Source organism: Monodon monoceros, unplaced genomic scaffold (genome assembly GCF_005190385.1).
Source record: "Monodon monoceros isolate NGI ecotype Baffin Bay Population unplaced genomic scaffold, NGI_Narwhal_1 Super_Scaffold_2, whole genome shotgun sequence".
Taxonomy (NCBI): Eukaryota; Metazoa; Chordata; class Mammalia; order Artiodactyla; family Monodontidae; genus Monodon; species Monodon monoceros.
Genome location: NW_021703776.1, coordinates 64073906 through 64095439, shown reverse-complemented (window position 1 = coordinate 64095439; position 21534 = coordinate 64073906). Strand labels below are relative to the sequence as shown.

The 21534-nt window shown below is 51.5% G+C and overlaps 1 protein-coding gene across 4 annotated transcripts in view; it reads right to left on the bottom strand.

Annotated features, from left to right (window-relative positions):
- Positions 1–1065: 1065 nt before the first annotated feature.
- EEPD1 (endonuclease/exonuclease/phosphatase family domain containing 1) overlaps positions 1066–21534 on the bottom strand; it is a 117018-nt gene continuing 96549 nt past the window's right edge. Inside the window, exons 4-9 of one of the 4 annotated variants that reach the window (XR_003795222.1) lie at positions 14073–14183; positions 10544–10678; positions 8237–8375; positions 3682–3876; positions 1506–1763; positions 1066–1415 (exon numbers count right to left, since the gene is read on the bottom strand). Coding sequence is in view for 3 of the 4 variants with exons in the window: in XM_029233421.1 (XP_029089254.1) it covers positions 2241–2470; positions 3682–3876; positions 8237–8375; positions 10544–10678; positions 14073–14183 (810 nt within the window). In the remaining variant the exon portion in view is untranslated. The other 3 variants (XM_029233422.1, XM_029233421.1, XM_029233423.1) reach the window with 3 other exon arrangements.

The following is a 21534-nucleotide window of genomic DNA, read 5'->3' as shown; positions in this document are numbered from 1 at the left end:
AGCTGGGGAGCACCCTTTCCTACCCGCCACGACTTTTCACTCTAACCCAGCTGCTCTCGGCCAAGGCTCAGCCGGCACAGGTTCCGGGCCTCCGGGCGCTGCTCACCCTCCCACTGAAGAGACACCTCCTGGGAGTGGGCGTGGCTGATGCCCAGGTACCTGCAGAGCCCCCAGAAGGGGCTTCCTTCCCGTGCTCACGACCAGTGATGCTCCTTGGAGCCAGGTAGCCCCCAAGGTGGCCTTTGATGGACAACGGGCCCCTTTGACTGCCCATCCGGCCCTGGGCCCAACAAGCCACTGGGTTCCCACTGGTGGTGACGGTGGTCCACACGTTCACTGGGTTAACACTCTCACACGTCAGTGTCGGCAGCACGGGGTTGACATGTGCATGGGCTTTGGACTGAGTGTGAATCCCGTCTATTTACTTACTGCTTGTGTGACCTTCAGGAGGTGAAGCTAAGCCTCAGTTTCTTCGGCTGTGAAATCGGCATTACAATCCTGGTCTCACGGGGACCTAAGCGAGAACCCAACCTGGGAAAGGAAAAGGGTGCCTGGTGGCAGTTAACCCACGCTTCCAGCGCCCCCCCCCCCAACACCCCTCACAAAGAAGGACCCTCCTTCCCTTGACACTCCAGGGCTTAGCTTCCTGCGGATCCAGAATCAACAGCTATTCCTCGGGATCAGCAGAGGGAGGCTCTGGGTAGAGAATGACTAGGCTGGGGAACTGGAGTGGGTGGGGAAGGAGGAAAGGAGATCGTTCTGATGGAATGCTTGTCCAGCACAAGGTAACCCACAGTGTCTGCAGGCACAAATGGTCCTTCAAAGTAACAGACGGTCCAGCAAAGGGCTCAGAGGATGAAGCACGGGATGGGAGGGAGGAGACGATCTAAAGATTTTACAGAGGTCTCGGGGGGTCAATGAGGGTGTGACGGGTGCGTCTGCGTGATCTCAAGGCGGGGATGTAAAAGGAGCTCCCGGGGTTCATCATGTTCAGAGCCCTGCAGGCCACAGCCCCCCCAGAGGCGTCAGAAGGGGGCACAAAACACACACAGCAGGGGACCCACCCCCAGGTCCTCACTGAGGCCAGGCAGGTTCATCTCTGTTTATTTTTTCAAAACAAAACTAAAAATCATCACTCAAAACATTTGAGGAGAGTGCTCAAGTTAAAAGCTTCATGGAATTTGCAGCCAGCACATCGCAGACTGGTGGTCAGAAACGGGAGCTCCCGGCGTCGCCTCCACTGCTGTTCCCTTCGAGCTGAGGTCCAGGCAGCGGGGTGGCCAGCCCAGGGCAGCGGCTGAGGTTGGCAGCATCCGCAGGTCGGGGGCTTTCCAGTTCTCCAAGGGCTTCTGATTTGACCATCCAGCACCTTGAGGGCCCGACGTGCTCCCTCCCCCATGAGAGTCCAAAAGCACCTGCAAGGAAGGCAGGCGGGTCAAGGCCCGGGCCCTGGCGCTGTCAGAACGAGGACGAAAGGGCAGGCAGCTCGGGATCTGCATCCTCACCAGGAAGGGCAAACTCGTCGCCTCCGGGCTCAGGGGGTGGAAAACTGATTTGCTGTCATCATCGCTCGTGCTTAATGTTGGCTTCACTTCGCTCCAGGGTGACCCCGTTGCCATTCCGAGGGCCTTCCTTCCTGTTCCAGTCCTTCTCCGTGTAAAACTCGCCGAGCACGGGGCAGTGTTCAGAAGCCACTCCGCCCCAGGACCAGTTATCTGGAATCCAAGGGTTCGTGAGGCCTTCTCTCAGTACAGCCCAGTGGCCTGGAGGCAGAGGGAAGACAGACCCAGAAATCAGGATGGGGGACAGGGTGGAGGTCACAGGCTGGCGGTTGGAGGCCAGTGCTGTATGTCTGCAAACCTGACAAGACCCCTCAAGTCAGCCGGCTTGTCTGTGCAAACGAGCTGTTTCAGCCCATTGGATGTGCCAGACAAGTGAGGGTTTACCGTGTAGGCCCTGAAACTACCCCGGGTCCAAGCCTCCTGCCCAGTCACACACCCGTCGACCTACGTGTGGTGGCCCCCGCCTCACTATGCACCATTTCTAATCTGACCGGCAAGGCTAAGTGTTTGACACAGGGACGCATGCCCTGCAAAGATGTCTAAAGCGAAGTGAAGGTCCTATTTCACAAAGCAAAGACACTGGGGCAGGGGGGCGGGGGCGTGGGGAGGAAGTTCTACAAAAAGAGCAAAGAAGAGAAAGTTACAGAAGTTTATGAGAAAGTAAAGGTATCTTTAAAGTCAAGATTTAGAAATATATGAAGCAGGAGGCACGTTTAAGAAACAACGAGGGCTTCCCTGGTGGCGCAGTGGTTGAGAGTCCGCCTGCCGATGCGGGGGACACGGGATCGTGCCCCGGTCCGGGAAGATCCCACATGCCGCAGAGCGGCTGGGCCCGTGAGCCATGGCCGCTGAGCCTGCGTGTCCGGAGCCTGTGCTCCGCAACGGGAGAGGCCACAACAGTGAGAGGCCTGCGTACCGCAAAAAAAAAAAAAAAAGAAACAATGAAATAGTCACAAAAGCAAGGACAGAGCAATTACGAGCACTGGCACGGCCCTCAGTGAGAACCGTCGCAGATAATTAAGTGCATCCAGACCTGGGCTCTGGTGTGAGCTGTGCCTGCCCAGGTGACAGTTCCATGATGGTGGCAACTCCTCCCTGCACCTCGGTTTCTACAACTTAAGAGCAGGGGATAGATGAGACGATCTCTACCTTCCTCCCGGCCCCTGCGCTCTCGGGCGCTCCAGTTCCCTTGGTGACAGCACTGCCCTCCCACCGGGCCCCATGGCAGCCTGCCAATGGCCTTGGTCTGGCCAGCAGTGCGTTTCTGCAAATTGCACCTTGCCTAGTTTGATGGCCGTCACTCCCTCTGAGACCCACTTTCTTCGTCCTTTGGATTCTCCCATGACACAGTCCAACAGGAAATTCTAGTCCTGAGGATCTAAGTCTTGGCTGCACGTTGGGGTCTCACAGTGGGACCTCAGCGTTGGTACCTAAAATCTTTTTTAATGTCTCACTGAAGTATAGTCTGCATCCATTGGTGCTTAGTAAAGCTTCCAGGTAGAACTGAGAACAACCGTTCTTGTCCTTCACCAAAAGAACTGCTGCTTCCATATTTCTGTTTATGACTGTTTCATGACCCCAAGTCTGTTCAGCAAGTGACTGGTTTGGGGGGGGGGAGTGCTTTTCAGTGCTGAGATTACCCACCACACCCTGGTCCTGGTGGAGTCCTGTCTAAAGAACTTTTCCATCCTATCGTGATGCCAGGTGACATGTCAGCTCACCTCCAACTGCTGCTCCTCAGGCCACAACACAGCGCCTGAATGTGACAGGGCTTGAGGAGTGTTTGCTGAAGGGGCTAAGTGTCCTTAAAATTAGCCTAAGGTATCAGCTCATCTTGGAATTGGGGGATGCCGCCAGTCCAGAACGAGGTTTGCCCAGGACACACTTGCTTTGGCCCTGCTGCAGATCAGTGAATGCCTTTTATTATTTTTCACACCCCCTTCACTCTTAAAAGTGGCTCTGTTCGAATGATAATTATACAGCCACCTAAGCAATAACCTGATAAATGCCCACAGAGGAGGGAAGGTCACTCCTGGCTCTTGCTGAAACCAGATAATCCAGAACTGTCAGCTCAGACAGGCGATCCTCACTCTGTTTCCGAACAGCACTTGGGCTTTACCTGTGAAAACCTTCTTTAAGCTTTTACTGATCCAGATGTTGTCCAGAGTCTTCGAGCCTTGAGGATTCTTGGTGCTGATGTTGGTAAAGGTGTGTGCGGGGACCAGGTGGTGGAATTTTTCTTTCCTCAAGATATCATAGTCACTGCTGTCTGGCCCCTGGCCGAAATCTCCTAAAACTATCACCTCTTTTTCACCTGGAAGTGGAAGAAAGAAATTCAGGAATGTAAGAGGTGGTGGGAAGTCAACACAACACGGACCACAACTCATTTAAGTAGGATCATGACTCTCTGAATTGACTCTCCAGGGTTAGGACTGTGGCATGGTTCTTATTCTCCCAATTTTTCCAAATTCCTTGTCCAACAAACCCCCCCCCCAAACTTTAGGAGTAGGTTAGTGACACATTTGGAAATGGGGGGCAATGTGATAAGAGAGATCACCTCTGTTCCGGATCATGGGTTCCAAATCTTATAGCACAGAAAGCCCTGAGGGTCTTCCCCAGATATTTAACAAAAGCTCAACAAACATTTATTGAGCACAGAGGGAAGACCAGGTGAAGACACAGGGAGAGGACAGCCATCTACAAGCCAAGGAGAAGCCTCAGGAGAAACCAACCCTGCCAGCACCTTGATCATGGACTTTCCAGCCTCCAGAACTGTGAGAAAATAAATGTCTGTTGTTTATGCCACCCAGCCTGTGGTATTTTGTTAGGGCAGCCCTAGCACACTAATACAGGGCCAAAGTGGAAAGCTTTTATCTTTCAGTATTTTCAACATTTCTCTCATAGTTTGATTTACTAGAATAAGTGGGATATTTATGAAGTATTTTCCAAAGTGAGGAGACACTCAGAAAGGACAGTGGGCCCCAGCTAGGCTCCCTGGGATTCCCATCCACTGCCTCACTGTCACTTCCTGTCTCGAGATTCCCTTCCGGGGAGCCACGTTGTCATAGGGAGTGGCGTTTCTGTTGCACCTTGTAAGGAAAGCTTTAAGCAAAGCAATTAATAAACTAGGGCCAAATGCATCCGAGACACTCAGCAAAATCTTCCTGGACACGAATTATGTTGCAATAATAATGGCTAAAGAAATCTAAAGTGAAACAACACAAGCCACCAGCAGAGGGCACTCGCGCACCGCACATGACGCCCTCCTCCAGGGGACGTGACGGACAGCAGAGGACGGGAGCAAGGCCTTCCTGCTACCATTGTGTGACCAACAGAGAGGTAACTGTACCCCTCAAGCTAGATCGTAACAACCTTGGCACCCAAAGCAGGGCGAGCCCAACCAAGCTGTCTTGAGAAATCGGTGCCAACTTCCAACAGGAAAGCCAACTTGAGAATAATACAAGTAACAACTCCTATGTGGCTAGTGTTAATGACCCTCCACTGAGCCCTCACCGTGTGCCGGGCCCTCTTGCAGGTTAAGAAGCTGAGGCTCTGAGAGGTGGAAGGGCTTGCCCAAAGTCACCGAGCTAGCCCTCAAATCCAGGGCTCTTTACAAAGAGCTAGGATGGAAAAGCCCCACACATCTGGAACAGAGCCTGCTGCCTGGCGGACGAGCGATCAACACGCAGGAGAGAAATGGTGAACGAAGCACGAAGAAAACCGCAGAATTAAGGTGCAGTGTATTTTTGAAAAGGAGCGAAGAGAAAGATGCTACCTTTATTGACTATCAAGGAAAACCGAAGTTAGGAAAGGCTGAGGCAGAAGGTTCCCCATATAATGAGAGAGGTTTTCATTGGGATGCAGACCTGAAAAATTCAGGCCAAAAAAAGACAATTCTGAAACCAGGATAGATGCTGGTGTCCTGGGTCAATAAACCCAGCTCTGTGTAACTTCAGGAATGAAAATAATGGCTCTTTTTGAACTGGCAGGTCCAGTTTCTTACAACTCACCTTCTTTTGGTTAAAGTGGTTTGGCAATGACATCGAGACAGTCCTTGCCCCTAAGAATCCACAGATGTGCACGCGCCTGATCTCTCCCAGGGAGCTGTGCGCCAGGGTGGGCTCTTGAGTCATTCTCTTAGTTTCCAGGAGTGAAGGGAGAATGCCTGGGGCTGACTTCCTCAGAGACCCTAGATTTACAAAATGCCAGCGACAATAGCAGGAGCCAGTCCCCAGCGGAAGAAGGTCTTACCCAGATGTCAAGCATGACTTTGCCCTGTTTCACTCTTGCTGAGTTCACAGAACAGGCCCCGTGGGGTCTGAAAGAAGAAACTTCCATCCGAGGATGGGCACTCCACCCCCAGTCCCTGCTGACTCCAACCGGAGTGCACGTTCCAGACAAAGGCAGAAAGGCCCAGAGTTTGCTAATCAAATCGGCTCTGCTTACTCTGATAGAAAGAAGCCTGTGGAATAAAGGCTTAGTCTCTGTTTTAGCTGAGCCACCTCTGCTCATCGATTTACCCTTGTTGCCCCTTGGGCAGGCTGCAGCACTTCCTGAATCCTCGGCTCTGCCGTGTTAACAGCAAACTGGATGTTAGCTACAAGCAGGGGGACACGGGGACATAAGTCACTGTCCTTACATGGGCATGTCAAGGCCTAGCCAGGCTGTGGGTCAACAGTCCCCTGGCAACTTGGAACAATACCCTGCCTGGGTTTTCTGACAAAAACCTGATCCCTGCCCGGATATCAGAAAAAACAGTGAGGGCCTAAGGTTATCAGAGAAGTTAGGAACTGGCATCTTTCCTTTCTGCTTCCGTGTAAAGAAAAGGAAAAGCTTGAGATCAAGAACAATAGAAATGTCCACAGATTTAAAAGCTATCAAGTCATCCTTTTTAATAGGTTAGAAAGTAGCTGTAGAGGAAAAGCTTGAGATCAAGAACAATAGAAACGTCCACAGATTTAAAAGCTATCAAGTCATCCTTTTTAGTAGGTTAGAAAGTAGCTGTAGGTGAACAATTTCCCACATAGCTGCTCCTTGGATGAAGTATCTCAACTGAAACATCTTTCCGACTTTTTTTAGCCCAAAGACTCATAATTTAAGGAGAACGCTGGTCACAGCACATCCTGGTTCGAGATGCAAGCTGCCCATCAGTGTTATCAGTGTTCATAACAGCATTATTTACAACAGCCAAAAGATGGAAAGAGCCCAAGTGTCCACTGACCGACAAATGGAATAGTCTTTGGCCCTAAAAAGAATTCTGACATATACTACAAGCCATGAAGACATAATGTCAGTGAAATAAACCAGCCGTAAAAGGACAAATATTGTAAGATTCCACTGACATGAGATACCTAGAGAGGTCAGGCTCATAGAAAACAGAAGGTAGAAAGGTGGCTGTCAGGGTCTGGGAGGAAAGGGAGAATGGGGAGTTCGTGTTTAATGGGTACAGAGTTTCAGTTCGGGTAGATAAAAAAAGTTCTACAGATGGATGGTGGTGATGGTTATAAAACAATGTCAAGGTACTTAATACCACTGACTCATCCGCTTAAAAACGGTGAAGATGGTAAATTTCATGTTACGTATATTTTACCATGATAAAAATCTTTTCAAACTGTAAATGTGTAGTTTGACTGAGTTATTTTTGTAGCCAAATCTTCAAAAATCACCTTTTGGGGGGCGCCACTTAAACAAGGGAAAACAAGGCTTAGCGACTGAGGGAATATTGGTCAAGACTCTAGAATATGGGAGAGAACTGCAGGCCTCCAGCTGTGAACCCTCACCTGGAGAAACTCAGTGCTCTGAAAAGCCAAGCCCAACGGAGCACATCCCAGTCTTTACAGCCGTGTCAACTTTTCCTTCTGGGAAACCGCGCACAGAAAACCTTCTGTGTTACTGGGGCAGGAGCCTGGAAAGCAGAGTGCCCCACCTTTCTTCTGAAGTTCTGTTCTTTTCAATGTTTTCTTAATCCCTCTGGCATTTCTGTGAGTCAACTCATGTCCACTGAGCCCCTGCTATGTGCTGGGTCCTCCCTCAGACGGTTACCACGCCCCTGGGCGCCCTGTGAGGTTAGCACTGTCAGCCCCCACCAGATGGGGCTTGAAGGGTGGTGACTTGCCAGATGTCCTACAGCTGTCCTACAGCTGAAAGAGCTAAGATTAAAATCCAGCTTTTCTGTCGGCTTCAGGGTTCCTTTAACAAGGTCGGCATCCCACCAGGGAGAAAAATTCAAATTACGGCTCGTCAGGACTTTCCCACTCCCCTTGTCACCAACTGTCTTTCACAAGAAGAGCAGGTGCAGATCTGCAGGAAGGACCACAACGGGGGCACACCCGGGGCAGCGGAGCCCACGATGGGTGTCACAGGGGAGGGTACCATCACTTAGTTTTTTCCCCCCCTAATCCTTTCCATCAAAGAGAGGCTGGAGAGCCACAAAACCAACACCATGGAACCCGCACACTAGACCCACAGAGACAAAGCTGTCAGCATGCCCGGGGCAGCCGGGCTCCCCAGGATGCAGGCGGTGTGGTGGTTTCCCATGCATTACTCAGCATGCATCGCCACCTACAGGACGGCCAGCCTAAGGGAGGGGAGAGATGCTCCGAAGAGGTGACCCCCCCCCTGCCCTGCAGAAGTGGGGGCTGCTGGCCCAGCCTCAGAGAAAGACAGTTTCCTACCTTTCAGGGTTTCCTGCAAGGTCTGCACGAAGCTAGCCCAGCAGTGGCTGTCACTGTGACTCTTGCTTGGGTTCTCACCCCCTGGGAGGGTCAGGGCTGCCAGGTGAAGGTTCACCAGGGTCAAGTCATGACTTCCCACCTGGGCAACAGGAAACAAAGCATTAGGGACAGGCGGAGATGTTCTTCCTGCCTGTACCCGTTACCTCCGCCCCATGAATAGCTTCCTGCACAACACCGACAATGGGAAACGCACACAAGGCCAGCACCCCCTGGAGAGAAGGCAAGGCGGCCACCAGAAGAGTCTTCTGAGGCCCCTGCAGGACCGAGACCTGTCTTGTCCTATCGGTGTACCCCTTACATTTCACCCCCTACTCCTCCTTAGGGCCTGGAAAATTGGGCACATCTAGAAATGTCAAATTTTTGTAGCTTTTTCCTTCTGAGCAGCTATGAGAGAGGAAGAGGCAGCTCTAGTAGCTGGTTAGCAGCTTCGTTAACAAAGACCTGGGGCTCTTCCCCACGAGGCCAGCCCGCCACCCCCTGCCAGGACCCACTGCCGGGCCCTACCGCCTTCCCCCCGTCCCCCTCCCCCACGTGTTCTCTTCCCTCCAGAGACCACTGCGCCCTGAGGCTTACTTTCACCTGATTTCAAACATGTGAAGAACGAAAGCTGCCCGAACCCTGGCGGCACACAGGCTATGCCCATCCTGTGTTCCCAGGGCAGGTAAGGAAGCGCAAAGTCGGGGTCGGTCTCCCAAGCACCGCAGCACTGCTCAGCTGCTCTGGGTTTGGCAACCCCGCCCTTCTGTTTGTCATGGCAACAAACACCAAACCCTACCAGGAAGTGGAGGTGCAGAGGGAGCCCCCGGGAAGTGGAGGCTACCAGTTTCGTCTTACAGATGTGACCCCAGTTTGCCAGGGCCAGTGCCCAGCTGGGAGAGCTCCCGCTGCAGCTGTGACTCTGACCCCGGGGGAACCACCATAAGGCTGTGGGCGGGGAAAACCTGCCTGGAGAGAGAAGCCACATCTCTGTCCCTACAACTTGCCTGGCCTAGGATGAGACACAAAGTAGAGGAGGCTACGTGCCTGTCTAGGGGATCGCTTCATTTAGAGGATCTGGGCCAGTAATTCGTGATCTGAAAGCATTTCTCATTGGCCGTTAAAAACAGCCTGCCCCCTAGAGACGCTGGCTGGTTCTGCCTGTTGCCTTGCTTGGCCAAAGCCAGTACAGTCACTCTACATAGAAAAGGGACCCAGGGAAGAGGTGATGCCTAGCTGATTTATGCATCAGTGCCATAAGCACCACACAGACGCCCCCAGGCGTGTGCGTGCACACGGGACGCCAGCATCTCTGCAACCACGGGTGCGAGGCGGGAGGAGCCTGGGCTAGACCTCAACCAGAGTCACCACAGCCCCCAGCATATGGGCTGCCCCAGCCCCGTGCCACCAGGGAGAGACCGTGCTGAGGTCTGTGGCAACTCTCAGGCTCCAGAACTGCTCTGGAGCATAGAGAACCCAGACACCCTGCAGGCGGCTTGCTGGGGACCACTCCTGCCTGACCCTGTCGCTTCACGGGGTTAAGGCCAGCTGCTGACTTGGTGATCTGTTTAGGCTGCTGCCTTCTCCTCCTTCCTGCTGCCCAGCTTCTGACTGTTTGCTGTGTCTTAATACTTCCCAGAGGCGTCCAGGGCAACCGAAGAGGCAGCTCAGTCTGCTTGCTGCTCCCGGCTCTGGTGAGACAGGGCTCACCTGGAGGTGTCAGTTACAGGGCTGCCCTCACCCCACCGCCCAGAAGCTTCTTCTGAGCTCCTTCCAAACCCAAATGACCTCTCGAGGGTCCCCCCTCTCCCTGGTAAGGGAAGGGGGGTTCTCAGAGCAGTTCTGCTGCCCTCTAATCCAGCAATTCCCAAAGGCCCAGCATCCTTAATCAGCGCAGGGAGAACGGAAGAAGCACTGGAGGTGCTTTTGAAAACCGGACATTCTGTGTGTCTGGGGCAGGGTCCAGGAAACCGTGATTTTAAGAAAATCTCTCCAGGTGATTCTGCTGTTTATCAGGTTTGAAAGGCAACCACCTGATCTCCTTCCTGCCCAGATGTCAAAGTTACCAGAGCTATAGTCCCCCCAAATCCCTTTCATTCCTGCTCTGGACAAGTTCCCAGCCAAGGGAACCCCAAGAGTGCATGCTGACCCAGCCCTGAAAGAGAAGAAAACCAAAGCAAAAAGATGAGCTTCTCTGGCTCCCAGTTCAAAAGGGGACTTTTTTCCTTTTTAGAAGGAGTGGCCCTTCACGGCAACATGAGCAAGCGGTACCTTGAACCTCACGAGGTACGGGCTGGGGCCTGTGGGCTTCCCGTGCCCATTGCCAGGCGAGCTCTCCTGCCAGGTGGCATCTCTCAGTTCCACCCCAGCCGCGGTGTCCCACAGGAACCCTGCAAACCCAGCGCCCTGCGGGAGAAGACGAGGCGTTAGTGTGCAGAGGGGTCTGTCTGGTGGCGGGGCTCAGCCCCGAGCTGGGAAAGCGGCAGGTGAGGCCAGGAGGAGACGAGGGGGGAAGCAGCAGGCTCTACACCGGGTCCTGGGGTTACCTGCCCAAGGCCTGTTTCTGAGACAAAAGCACATCCAAAAGCCACGGCATGTTCCTCCCTGTTCCCCCACCAAATTTCCCAGACTGGCGATTTCAGAGAGTTGCAGATACAGCCGGGGTGCCGGGGCTCTACTTTTGGGGGGATTGGGGGCAGCCCAGACTAGGCATGGAGCTATCTTTTTTGTTTCTTTTTTTTTTTTTGCGGTACGCGGGCCTCTCACCGTTGTGGCCTCTCCCGTTGCGGAGCACAGGCTCCAGACGAGGAGGCTCAGCGGCCATGGCTCACGGGCCCAGCCGCTCCGCGGCATGTGGGATCTTCCCGGACCGGGGCACGAACCCGTGTCCCCTGCATCGGCAGGCGGACTCTCAACCACTGCGCCACCAGGGAAGCCCCCTGGAGTTACCTTTTTAATCATCGCCTCCCATGAGGTAGCCACTCACACGCCCATCTGTCAGATGAAGACTCAGAGGCTCAGAAAGGTTAAGTAACTCCCCCGAAACCCCACAGCTGGTAAATGGCAATGCTGAGGTCAAATATAAGACTCCAAGGGGTGGTTTTGCTTACTGATTAGTTGCTGCTGATAACAACTGGCACCTAGCAGAAGCTCAATAAATATTTGCTGGATGAAGAGACGTCAGGGCTACCAGTCCCAGTGGTTTAGAACTGGTCAAAGACCCTCCTCAGGCTTGCGGGGCTGCACACAGGGGTGTGAAGCCCCGGTGCAAGGCACTGAGAAGGTCGGTGAGTGGGGCGGATGGATGGGGGTGGTGTCGTCAGGGTCAAGGGCTTGGGGCTAAATAAACCCCTGCACCTCTGGCCATCAGAGGGGCCGCTCTGAACCTGTCTGCTTTGTGCTGCTGTCACCAGGTGGCTTGTGGAAAGAGAAAAGATCTCCCTGCCCCGATCCCAGCTGCTGGAGGCTCTGCTGCCCGGGTGGGATCAGCAGTGTCATCCGAGGGGCCGGCGATGCTCTTGCGAAAGGAGAACTGACTGCACATCCTGAGTGGCCTCTGCTGAGTCCCCAAGTTCAGCTCAGGTCCCAGCCACACGTGTGCTGAAGAGGGGGAAGGAAGGAACAGTGTCCTGTGTGCCGTGCATGTTTCTATTTTTAAATGACACCCACCCCAGTGAACGAGTGCTAGTTTAAGAGTGAGAAGACCTGGGTCTCTTCCCCTCGAATCACTTAGCCCTGGGACCTCGGGCAGCCACTCTGTTTTTCTAAACCTGTTTCCTCAGGCGTAAAGTGAGGGAAATGTATTTGCCCTGTCGGCTTCAGGGGGCTGTCCCCCCATTTACTGTTTCCCAAGCAGTGGTGCCAGAGTAACCTCCCTAAAGTACTGCTCAGGTCCCCTTCTGCTTAAAATCCTTCAGTGGCTCCGCTGCCCACTGCCCTCTGGGCCCTCCGGGTGGGCACCTCCCTGCTCAGTGCTGCCTTTCATGCCTGTTCACCTGTGTTCCCAGCAAGACTGGGCCTTTCTGGCCTCACAAGGCTGTGCAGGCTACGCTTTCCACTGCTGGTTCCTTATACCCTCAGCAACAACTGGCTAAACTGGACCAGCTGCAGCCTGCGATGGGTACCAGCTCCCAGTACACCTGCCTGCCGCCTAATGTGTACCCTGCCAGGCGCTGGCTTATGTCTGTTAATCAAGCATTCAGTGCACATTATCTTGTAAAATCCTAGAGCCACCCTGTGAGTTGAGGGAGGGGCTGCTGCTCCCATTTTACAGATGAAGGAATTGAGGCTGAGAGATCTGAGTGGCAGCCACACGCTGTTCTCCAATGGCCTTGACACCTGACCTGGAGTAGGGTTACCTGGCCTGTCCCTCCAACAGGGTCCATCAGGCTCAGCCAAGCCCCTGGGCAGGGCTGGGTCACTGGGTCTATTTTTCTCACCGTGAATATCTGGCATATAACATAGTGCCTGGCACATAGTAACCTTTTTAACGATTTGCTGAACAGATGAAAAAAGAGTGTTAAATGGACTGTAAGAGCCCTGTGAACCTACATATTTGTGTAAAGTGCTATTTTAAAAAAAGCGGGCTTCCCTGGTGGCGCAATGGTTGAGAGTCCGCCTGCCGATGCAGTGGACATGGGTTCGTGCCCCGGTCCGGGAAGATCCCACATGCCGCAGAGCGGCTGGGCCCGTGAGCCATGGTCGCTGAGCCTGCGCGTCCAGAGCCTGTGCTCCGCAACGGGAGAGGCCACAACAGCGAAAGGCCCGCGTACCGCAAAAAAAAAAAAAAAAGCAAGGTGGTATTAGAACTATTTCTACATGGACTGAGAAGGGACAGCTATGAGCTGGAGTGGTAAAGACCAGATACCTTCCAATTTGGCTGTATTTCCAGCCTCCTTGTGAATGTACACTGCCTGTTACCTGCAGGAACCACTTACACCCCAAAACCCAGAGAAGTAAGATTTACATCACACTTTAAAGTAGTAGCTAAAAAGAGAGCTTATTGTCAAGAAGTGACTGGATAGTTTTAATCCAGTAAACAGTTATAAGTTAAAAGCCCCAAATCTCAACTATCACTCAGATGAGTACAATTTATGTGTGTTTATAAGCATACTAGGTATCCTAGAGATAAAAAATATAACATCTGCATTTATGGGAAAATTATGTAATGATATAATCCACTCATAATTAAGTATCAGGAGCCTTTTTTAAAAAATCTAAAACTCCACTGATATTGAATATTTCCAGTGAGTAAAAACTGCTCTTGAATATCATAGGTAGGAGTGAAAATGTATACATTACAGAGATTTACCCAAACCCTATGGGCAATACTAATGAAAGAAAATTCAAAATTAAAATCTGCTGAAATCTTCCACAGAGTATTTCCATACGCACAATTCCTACAACTGAAAGCAAACACTTCACGTATGAATTAAGTGAATCTGAAGTTTTCAGTCAATGAACAATGGGCTCTCCACAAACTTGGCAGAAGCTAGAACTGTGGAGGAGGGATTAGGAGCACAAAGGACAGAAATGCCCCATTTGCTGCCTCGGCTCCAGACAGGATTTCTCCTTTCCTCCCAACACCCAAACTCCCATTTCCGAATGGGCGGCAGTGCATTCCTGATCCAAACAGGAAAGGAGAACCAGGGCATTTTGAAACAAATGGCCCAGAGCTAAAGAATGGGCAGAAATACAAAATTACATCAACGATGTTGGCAAAGGAAAATGATTTTAAATGTCTGTGATCAGGGGAAAAGAAAATGGAAAGGAAAGCCCAGTTCTGCAGGTGAGGGCGTACCTTCTGGAGCTGAGTCGTGGGCTTCTCCGAAACAACGGCCTTCCAGCATCCTCGGGGCCCCTTCCACTTGCGGATGTTGGGCAGGATTGGCTGGTTTAGCTCCGTACAGAACTGTAAAGACAGAGCACAAGTCAGTATGTGTTCCCGCCTAAAGCCGTTCCCGCTGCAGGCGGCCCGAGGAGCCAGAAAATGTGTGATCCTGACTCATCCGCCTGATTCAGACACTTGTCAGACTTCAGCCCTGTGTTCTCAGAAACCAGGGTTTGCGAAGACCTGGATGGCAAAACAAGTGCCACAAATTAAAAAGCAAACTGTCTACCCGTGAAATACATAATTATCACTGGGGGACTCTTAGCTCACAGCAATCGATTCTCTTTGTAGCATTTTACCACAAATAGTTCAAAACAAGTTGTCAGAATCCTTTTAATCCCTGTAAAACCAGTGGTTAAGGTCCCAGAAGGGTCTAGATAGGTATCAAATGAAGAGGAAAAAAGTTGAATACATGGTGTCTTGTCTTCCCACCGCTTATATTAGAGGCGCAAAAACTGACCCCCAGAATGTAGTCAATAGTGAAATAACTTTGTATGGTGGCAAATGGTAACTAGACTTAATGTAATGGTCGTTTCATAAGGTATAAACATGTCAAATCACTATGTTGTATATCTGAGACTAATACAATATTGTAAGTCAATTATACTTCAATTAAAAAAAACACCAACTGACCCACCCACCCCCCCCCCCCCCCCCCGCCTTCACCGTGCACCACTATATCGTTCACCTTGGTTTTCCTCTGAGAAGAAAGCCCTCCTGCCGTGGATGGTAACTACGCCCCATGTGTGTTTGTAGGGTGAGCTTCTTTTTGTTTATGTGTGTTCCACCAGTATAGTACTGTAAGGCGACTTTATCATCAAGGCAAAATAAAATTGCACAGGCAAAGTAAAATGAGGGGTTGAAAAACTACAGGCTTCAGAGTATGTGGACCGGTTCCTTTAACTCATGACTCAAACACAACCCTATCTCTTAGGGCTGGTTCTTTTGAGGCGGCCCCAGAATTTGTCAGATTTGGACTCATCTCATTTGAGATTCTCTGACAGCTGGTACTGCCCCTTCCCGGTGACACCCTCCTGTCCCTTTGCTTCAGGACCTTGGACCACCCCACTCATCTCTTTCTCTGCCCACCCTACAAGCCAATCTCTTGGCTCCCTTCTGGAGGCATCTCTGCTATCTCGCAGCTGCCCTTGACTAATCTCACTCAGCCCCACAGCTTCAGCTTATACCTCTATCCCAAAGGCCCCCAAATCCATAGCTGCAGCACAGATTCCCCTCTTGAGTTTTGAATTGTATTTCAACTTCCTTTTTAACATTCCCATCTGAAGGTTTCCATAGAAGCACACACCCAGCAGGTCCCAAAGGAACATGCCGTTCCCCACCCCCCACATGCCCATCTCAGTTCCTGGCATTTGCATCCTTCCAGCTGCTCTGCCTCTTCCCTCTCCTCCCACATGCCAGCGCTCACCAGGCCCCACCCTGCGTCACGTGTGTCTGGAGTGTCCTCTTTCTGTTCTCCAGCACCACTGTTGTGGCCCGTTTTCAGAACCCATTTTCTCTCACCTGGGTCACTGGTGTAGCTTGTAGAGGTCTCCCTGCCTCTCTGTCATTCGATCACCTACCATCCGTCCACTGGGTAACCTGTGATGGCTATGCGGACGCACCACCCCTGTGGTTCTCAAAGTGTTGTCTGGGGCCCAGGAACAACAGCATTACCTGGGAACTTGTTAGAAATTCTCTGGCCCCATCCTAGACCTACTGTATCGGAAACTCTAGGGTGAGGCCCGGCGACCTGTGTTTTAACAAGCGCTCCAGGTGATTCTGATGCCTGTGAAGGTCTGAGAACCACTGCAGCTGCCACACCCTCCCTAAGTATCCGCCCCAGATTTAGGTGGTGCTGTGGGCACACAGCCGTCAGCTGGCAGCCCCCTCTGGTAATGCCACAGCTGCACTCGTGCCCTTCCTGGGAGGCTCACATCCAATGGCTGAGAGATGCCAGGGTCTAAGGGTCTGTTCTCTGCTCTCCCATTGCTCATGCTGCAAGAGGGAAGACGAGGCATAAGCAAGTACTCAGCCAGTCATTGCCATAGTGACAAGCGCTATGGAGAAAATGAGACCAGGCAAGGATGGAGCCTGCTGGGAGGGCTTCTCTAGACGGTTACTGTTCTAGGAGTCATGCTGCTTTTACAGTTACGTGTTTACGTGTCTACCTCACCCCAGCGGTGGACACCATAAGGGCAGGGACTGTCCCCAAGTCACCTTTATAAAACCCACCTGACACAGAGCATGGCGCCCAGTGACGCTCTGCTGGTGAACCAGGAAACTCCAAGGAAGACCACAGTCCTCAAATCCATGTATGGTAAACAAAAGGAGGAATTTCTTCTTGAAGCTAATTATTTAAATAATTGCCTCAATTTTAACCTGACTTTGAGTTTGCCTGGGAAGTGTTCTCTCTGAGATTTGGTCATCAGTGACTTTTATCCATTCCTCTTTCAACACTGCCATGGACGGTGTTATTCCCGATGGGGGGCTTTTGCCTCGGATGAATCCCCATGGCCAGATGGTCCTGGCTGGTAGCCATCCTCGGGTAGGAAATGAAGCACTTGGGAAAATGCTCGTGGAATTTATCGACTCTAATTTTAGGGATCCAGCAGGAAATGTACTTCCAGAGGGTCCAATTTCCTGCCAGGGGATCATTTATGTGCTGAGTGCTCATTAGAGCCGAATCCAAGAATCATTAGAAAGGAGAGCAGCTCTCCACTGCCCATCTGGTGCCTCACTGCTCTCCACGCAGGGGGTCCCGAACCTGGCTGCTCACCCGAATCTCTGAGGATGCACCCTGGGAAGCTCTAGTTTTAAAAAGCCCCCGAGGTGATTAGCCAACCAGCTACACTGGAGAGCCCGGGCTTCTGGGGTCAGGCTGTGCTGGGAAGAGTGATCTGCAGGCAGCCAGAAAGCTCATCTCTCCTGACCCTCACAGGACCTTCAGACACCTGAAGACAGGTGAATCTCCCATTCACGCCCCAAACGCCAGCCCAGCTTAAACATTCCCGCTGCTGGCAATGCCACTTTGAAGGGAGGGGTCAGAACTGTGAGGAGGTGGCACAGGCTGGCACTACTTTCCATGCACACCGCTCTCAAAGATGTGCCAGTTAGCCCAAGTGTGATCATCAGTATCCCCTGGGAACCTAAAATGCTACTGGATTAGAGTCTCTGGGTGGGGCCTGGCAATCTGCATTTTAACAGCCCCTCCAGGTGACCCTGACTCAAGTTTAAAGTTGGTGTCATTAAACGAAGGAAAGACATTCTCCTCTTTCTTTGTTTTATATTTAAAAGCCTTTCTGTCACAGGTAAACTCTGGGAGACAAGGAACCATGATTCCTGAACCCTAAGGGCCGCCTGTACTTTGTACCTCTGAAGTCTCTTGGCCCACAGAATAGATGATTCCTCCCTCTACCCTCTTCTTCAGTATTTCTTATGTTATTAGGGGTGAGAAATAATATAAGGGACCAGGGAGAACAGTGTTTACGGCTGAAAGCATTCTATGCTCCAATCTTCATGATCAGCATTAGGTAAGGGGTAGGTATTTTCTTCTATTTCTAGGACTGAAGAAAGTACTGCCAGCTCGTTAACTTAGCTGACTGTCTGCGCTAACAGCTTGCAGCAAGCCTAAGGAGGGGGGCACCTTTAAATTCTTGCTACTCAGAGAGTGGTCCGTGGACCAGTAGCATGAACATCACCTGGGAGTCTGTTAGAAATGCAAGCTCTCAGGCCCATCTCACATCTAGCGCATTGGAATCTGCACTTTCACGGGATCTCACGGTGATTCACAAGCTCGGCAAGCTCTGAGCATCCTGCTCCAGAGCGCCTCCTCTTCTGTACACACCACCCCTATTATCCCCCCGACAGTCCACATCCTACCAGTTATTCAGGAGTGAGGTGCAACCCAGAAAGATTACGCCCAAACGTAAATGAGTTTACGTTCAAGATTGCACAGCTGACAGAGGTTGGGGGTGTGTGTGTGTGTGTGAACTGAGGTCTGGCTCCTGACCTGCCACCTCCTGGCCAGAACAGGTGAACAGGCGGGGCCGGGCAGGCTGCAAGGGGTGTGGCCAACCGGCCTTTACCAATCCTTAGATCCCATCTCCCAAAAATTTCAAAGGAAAACAAAAGCATCCTCTGAGAGCCCTCAACCTGAACCCTGCCTTAAGCTGATTTTTGGTTTTGTTTTTGTTAAGAACGGCTGGTTCTCAACTTTTCTGCTTTGCCCCCATACCAGAAGGGAGAAATGATACTCGTAAGGAAAAGTGGCTCACCAGGGCCGAAAGGGTGGAAATGGAGGGGGAAGGTGAGTGTGACTGGAAAAAAGCCTCCCAGGTAACTGTGATCTATGCAGCCCCAACAGGAGTCCTCCTACCTGCCATCGGTGTTTCTAAAGCCCCATTGTCTGCCTCCGTCAGAATTACTCCGCCTCTTATTTTCAACCGCAGATTTGCCCACCTTACTGAATCAGTATCTCTGAGGTTAGAGCCAAGGTATGCACTTCTGACAAGTTCCCCAAGCAATTTTTTTTTTTTTTTTTTTTGCGGTACGCGGGCCTCTCACTGTTGTGGCCTCTCCCGTTGCGGAGCACAGGCTCCGGACGCGCAGGCTCAGCGGCCATGGCTCACGGGCCCAGCCGCTCCGCGGCATGTGGGATCCTCCCGGACCGGAGCACGAACCCGTGTCCCCTGCATCGGCAGGTGGACTCTCAACCACTGCGCCACCAGGGAAGCCCCCCCAAGCAATTTTAAGCCAAAGTTTTAGAAGCTTAGACAACTGTTGCTTTAGAACTCGGCCTTCGCATTTTTAACACCTGTGGTCGGGAAAGACAGCTTTTATTGTTCAAAACAAATAAATACCATTTCAACTCTCCCACCCTGCCCAGTGGAAGCATCTGACTGAGGCCCTTTGCAGATCACCCTGTAGGATAACACATAGAGGGAGCCTGGTCACCGTACGGCAAAAAGCGTGCAACAGATATGTACTGAATGAATAAATCAAAGGCGTGCCTCTGGGGGAATCCCACCTTATGGCTTCTCTCTCCCAGGATAAGTTACAAGAACCCCCATGGGCTGGACTTGTTTCTCGAGCTTCAGATCAAGTAGGGGTGATGTCACCATCCTTTAACTCCTGTCCCACAACCTGCGGGTCAGATGGCAGAACTTGATCGTCAAGGCCGCATCCACCCCACCCTTCACCTTGGCAATAAGGTGCCTCGAGACAGACATTTAAACTCCAATCTCCAAGTTGTCCAAGGCACCGGCATTCAGGAACGTCAGGTCCTAAAAGCCAAGATTCCTTTGGCTACACTTAGAATGTGATGCACGTCGGGTCTGCCTGGATCACTGGACTCTGTTCATCTCTGCAGTGACAAAAGGTTCCAAGGCTTGACACAACTGATTTTTGCTTGTGGACCTTTGGACTTTGTTTCTTGCCTTCCACCCTTCCACCTTCCTGAAATGAATACTCCTTAGTTCATCTGGTCCTGATTGGAAAATAACAATAGGAAAGGTGTTCCAACCTCACTCAGTGGCCTGTCCAGGCACCGCCAAGCTCAGCGGTCCCTTCATCTTCCGCATCCAGTTAAGGTGAAAGGAAACCTGAGGCTCTGTGTGCTGGTTATAAAGACATCCTGCTTAGTGCTGACTGCACAGTCAGCTTGAGACAGAATGTCAGAGTACGGGCAGGCGTTTCCAAAGCAAACTCCAAATGGCTACCCTTATCCCGCTTCCTGGACGGTGGGGGGAGTTGGGGGGTAGGGAGGGTATGTTTTCACTTGGAATCCTCTGGGTCAAATTTCCGGATGAAGTTGCTTCCCTGAGTTGGCTATTTTGCTTGCTTTCCTGATTCTGGAGGTGACTTCTCTTTGAGTCTGGAGGTGACTTTTCCGCTTGTCAACCACCAATTCCCTCTGTGCACTCAGCTCTTGGAAACACAGTGTATTGTGGTGGATGGAGAGGCACGGGTGCCTTAAAAAGATAAACTGCCATCATAAAAGAAAGCAGCCCTGTATTAAGTCAGGCAAGGTCAAAAGACTCAACAGAGCAAATAACACAGACAACATTTTGTGAAATGTTAATAGTAAGCAAGGGCTTATCTTTGCCAGGATGGTCAACCACACCTATGTTATAGCCAACATTAGAAGCCAGCACATCTCTGGGTACCTGGCAGTGATCACGTGGAGAGTGAAACCAAGGAATGGGTAGGGGCACTAAAAACGTCAACACACTCTCAGAAGAACACTGAGCAGTGCAAAAGCCCAATTACGCCTGGAGCAGTATTAATCATGTTTGGCCTTTGAACTGTAACAAATAAGCTTATTACAAAGTTTTCCGGGCATATTTAGACTTTAAGATGTTGATATTTTGTAAGGCCATATTAGCTACGGGGCAGCAATACACTCAAGTTACTTTGCTCTTTCCTACTAAGCGCTAAGTGCCTTAACGGTTCTTAGGCGTCTTAAAGGCCCTGGTCCACCTCTCCCCAGAGCAGGGCACACACACAAAATGTACCATGGACACAGGGCAAAAGTGAAGAGTCTTTCGCTCGCCTTTCTCCCCCAATCTGTATGGAAGAGAAAGAGATTGTTCCCACAGAGCCAGGATGAGGTGTAGTCACCTTTGCTCAAACGCAAACACAGGAACATATCCCAAAGGGGAGACAGGTGCAAGGTGGGACAGAGAGCCGTGTGTTTGGGGCTCCAGGGCCGCTTTTAGCCCCTCACACAACACTGCTGCAGCACTGCTTCTAAAAGCCTTTCCCAGAGGCCCTGGAGTCCGTGGAGGGAGAGAGGGAAGCCATTCCTCTGCCCCTTGGGGGCTCACTGAACAACTATCATTTTCTAATATTGAGAGAAAGAACTGGGCTTGTTTCCTTGTAGCTTTGGAAGTGTCCTCAGAGGGCCACTTTCAGGGGCTGGAAGAAGGGGAGCTTGGAGGAGCTCAGGACCCCAGGCACCCCTGGCATTTGACCTCTTTGGGTCTCTATCTCCCCATCTGTAAAGTGAAGGAATGGGAGGAGATGACTCCCCCCCTCCCCCCGCACCAAGGGCACTTCCAAGTTCCAACACAGCATGATTCCGGAACACTAGGAGGAGAGGGTAGAGGAGAGAGGGAAAGGCAGGAGGGTGGGGGGAGAGAAGTATAAAACTGGGAGAGAAAATACAGGATTCTCAGAAACATTAACATTCCTTTCTCCCTCTTTCTCTGTGATAATCGCCACATGAACTCCATAAAGAAGCTGACTGCGCCACACACAGGGCATTGGGTTAACTTTCCAAAGCTTTCTCCCCAACGCAGAGAATGGATTCCACTCTTCCAAAAACCAGCATCAGCTTTCCTTAACATGCCCTAAGCCCCATCTGAAGACTCCT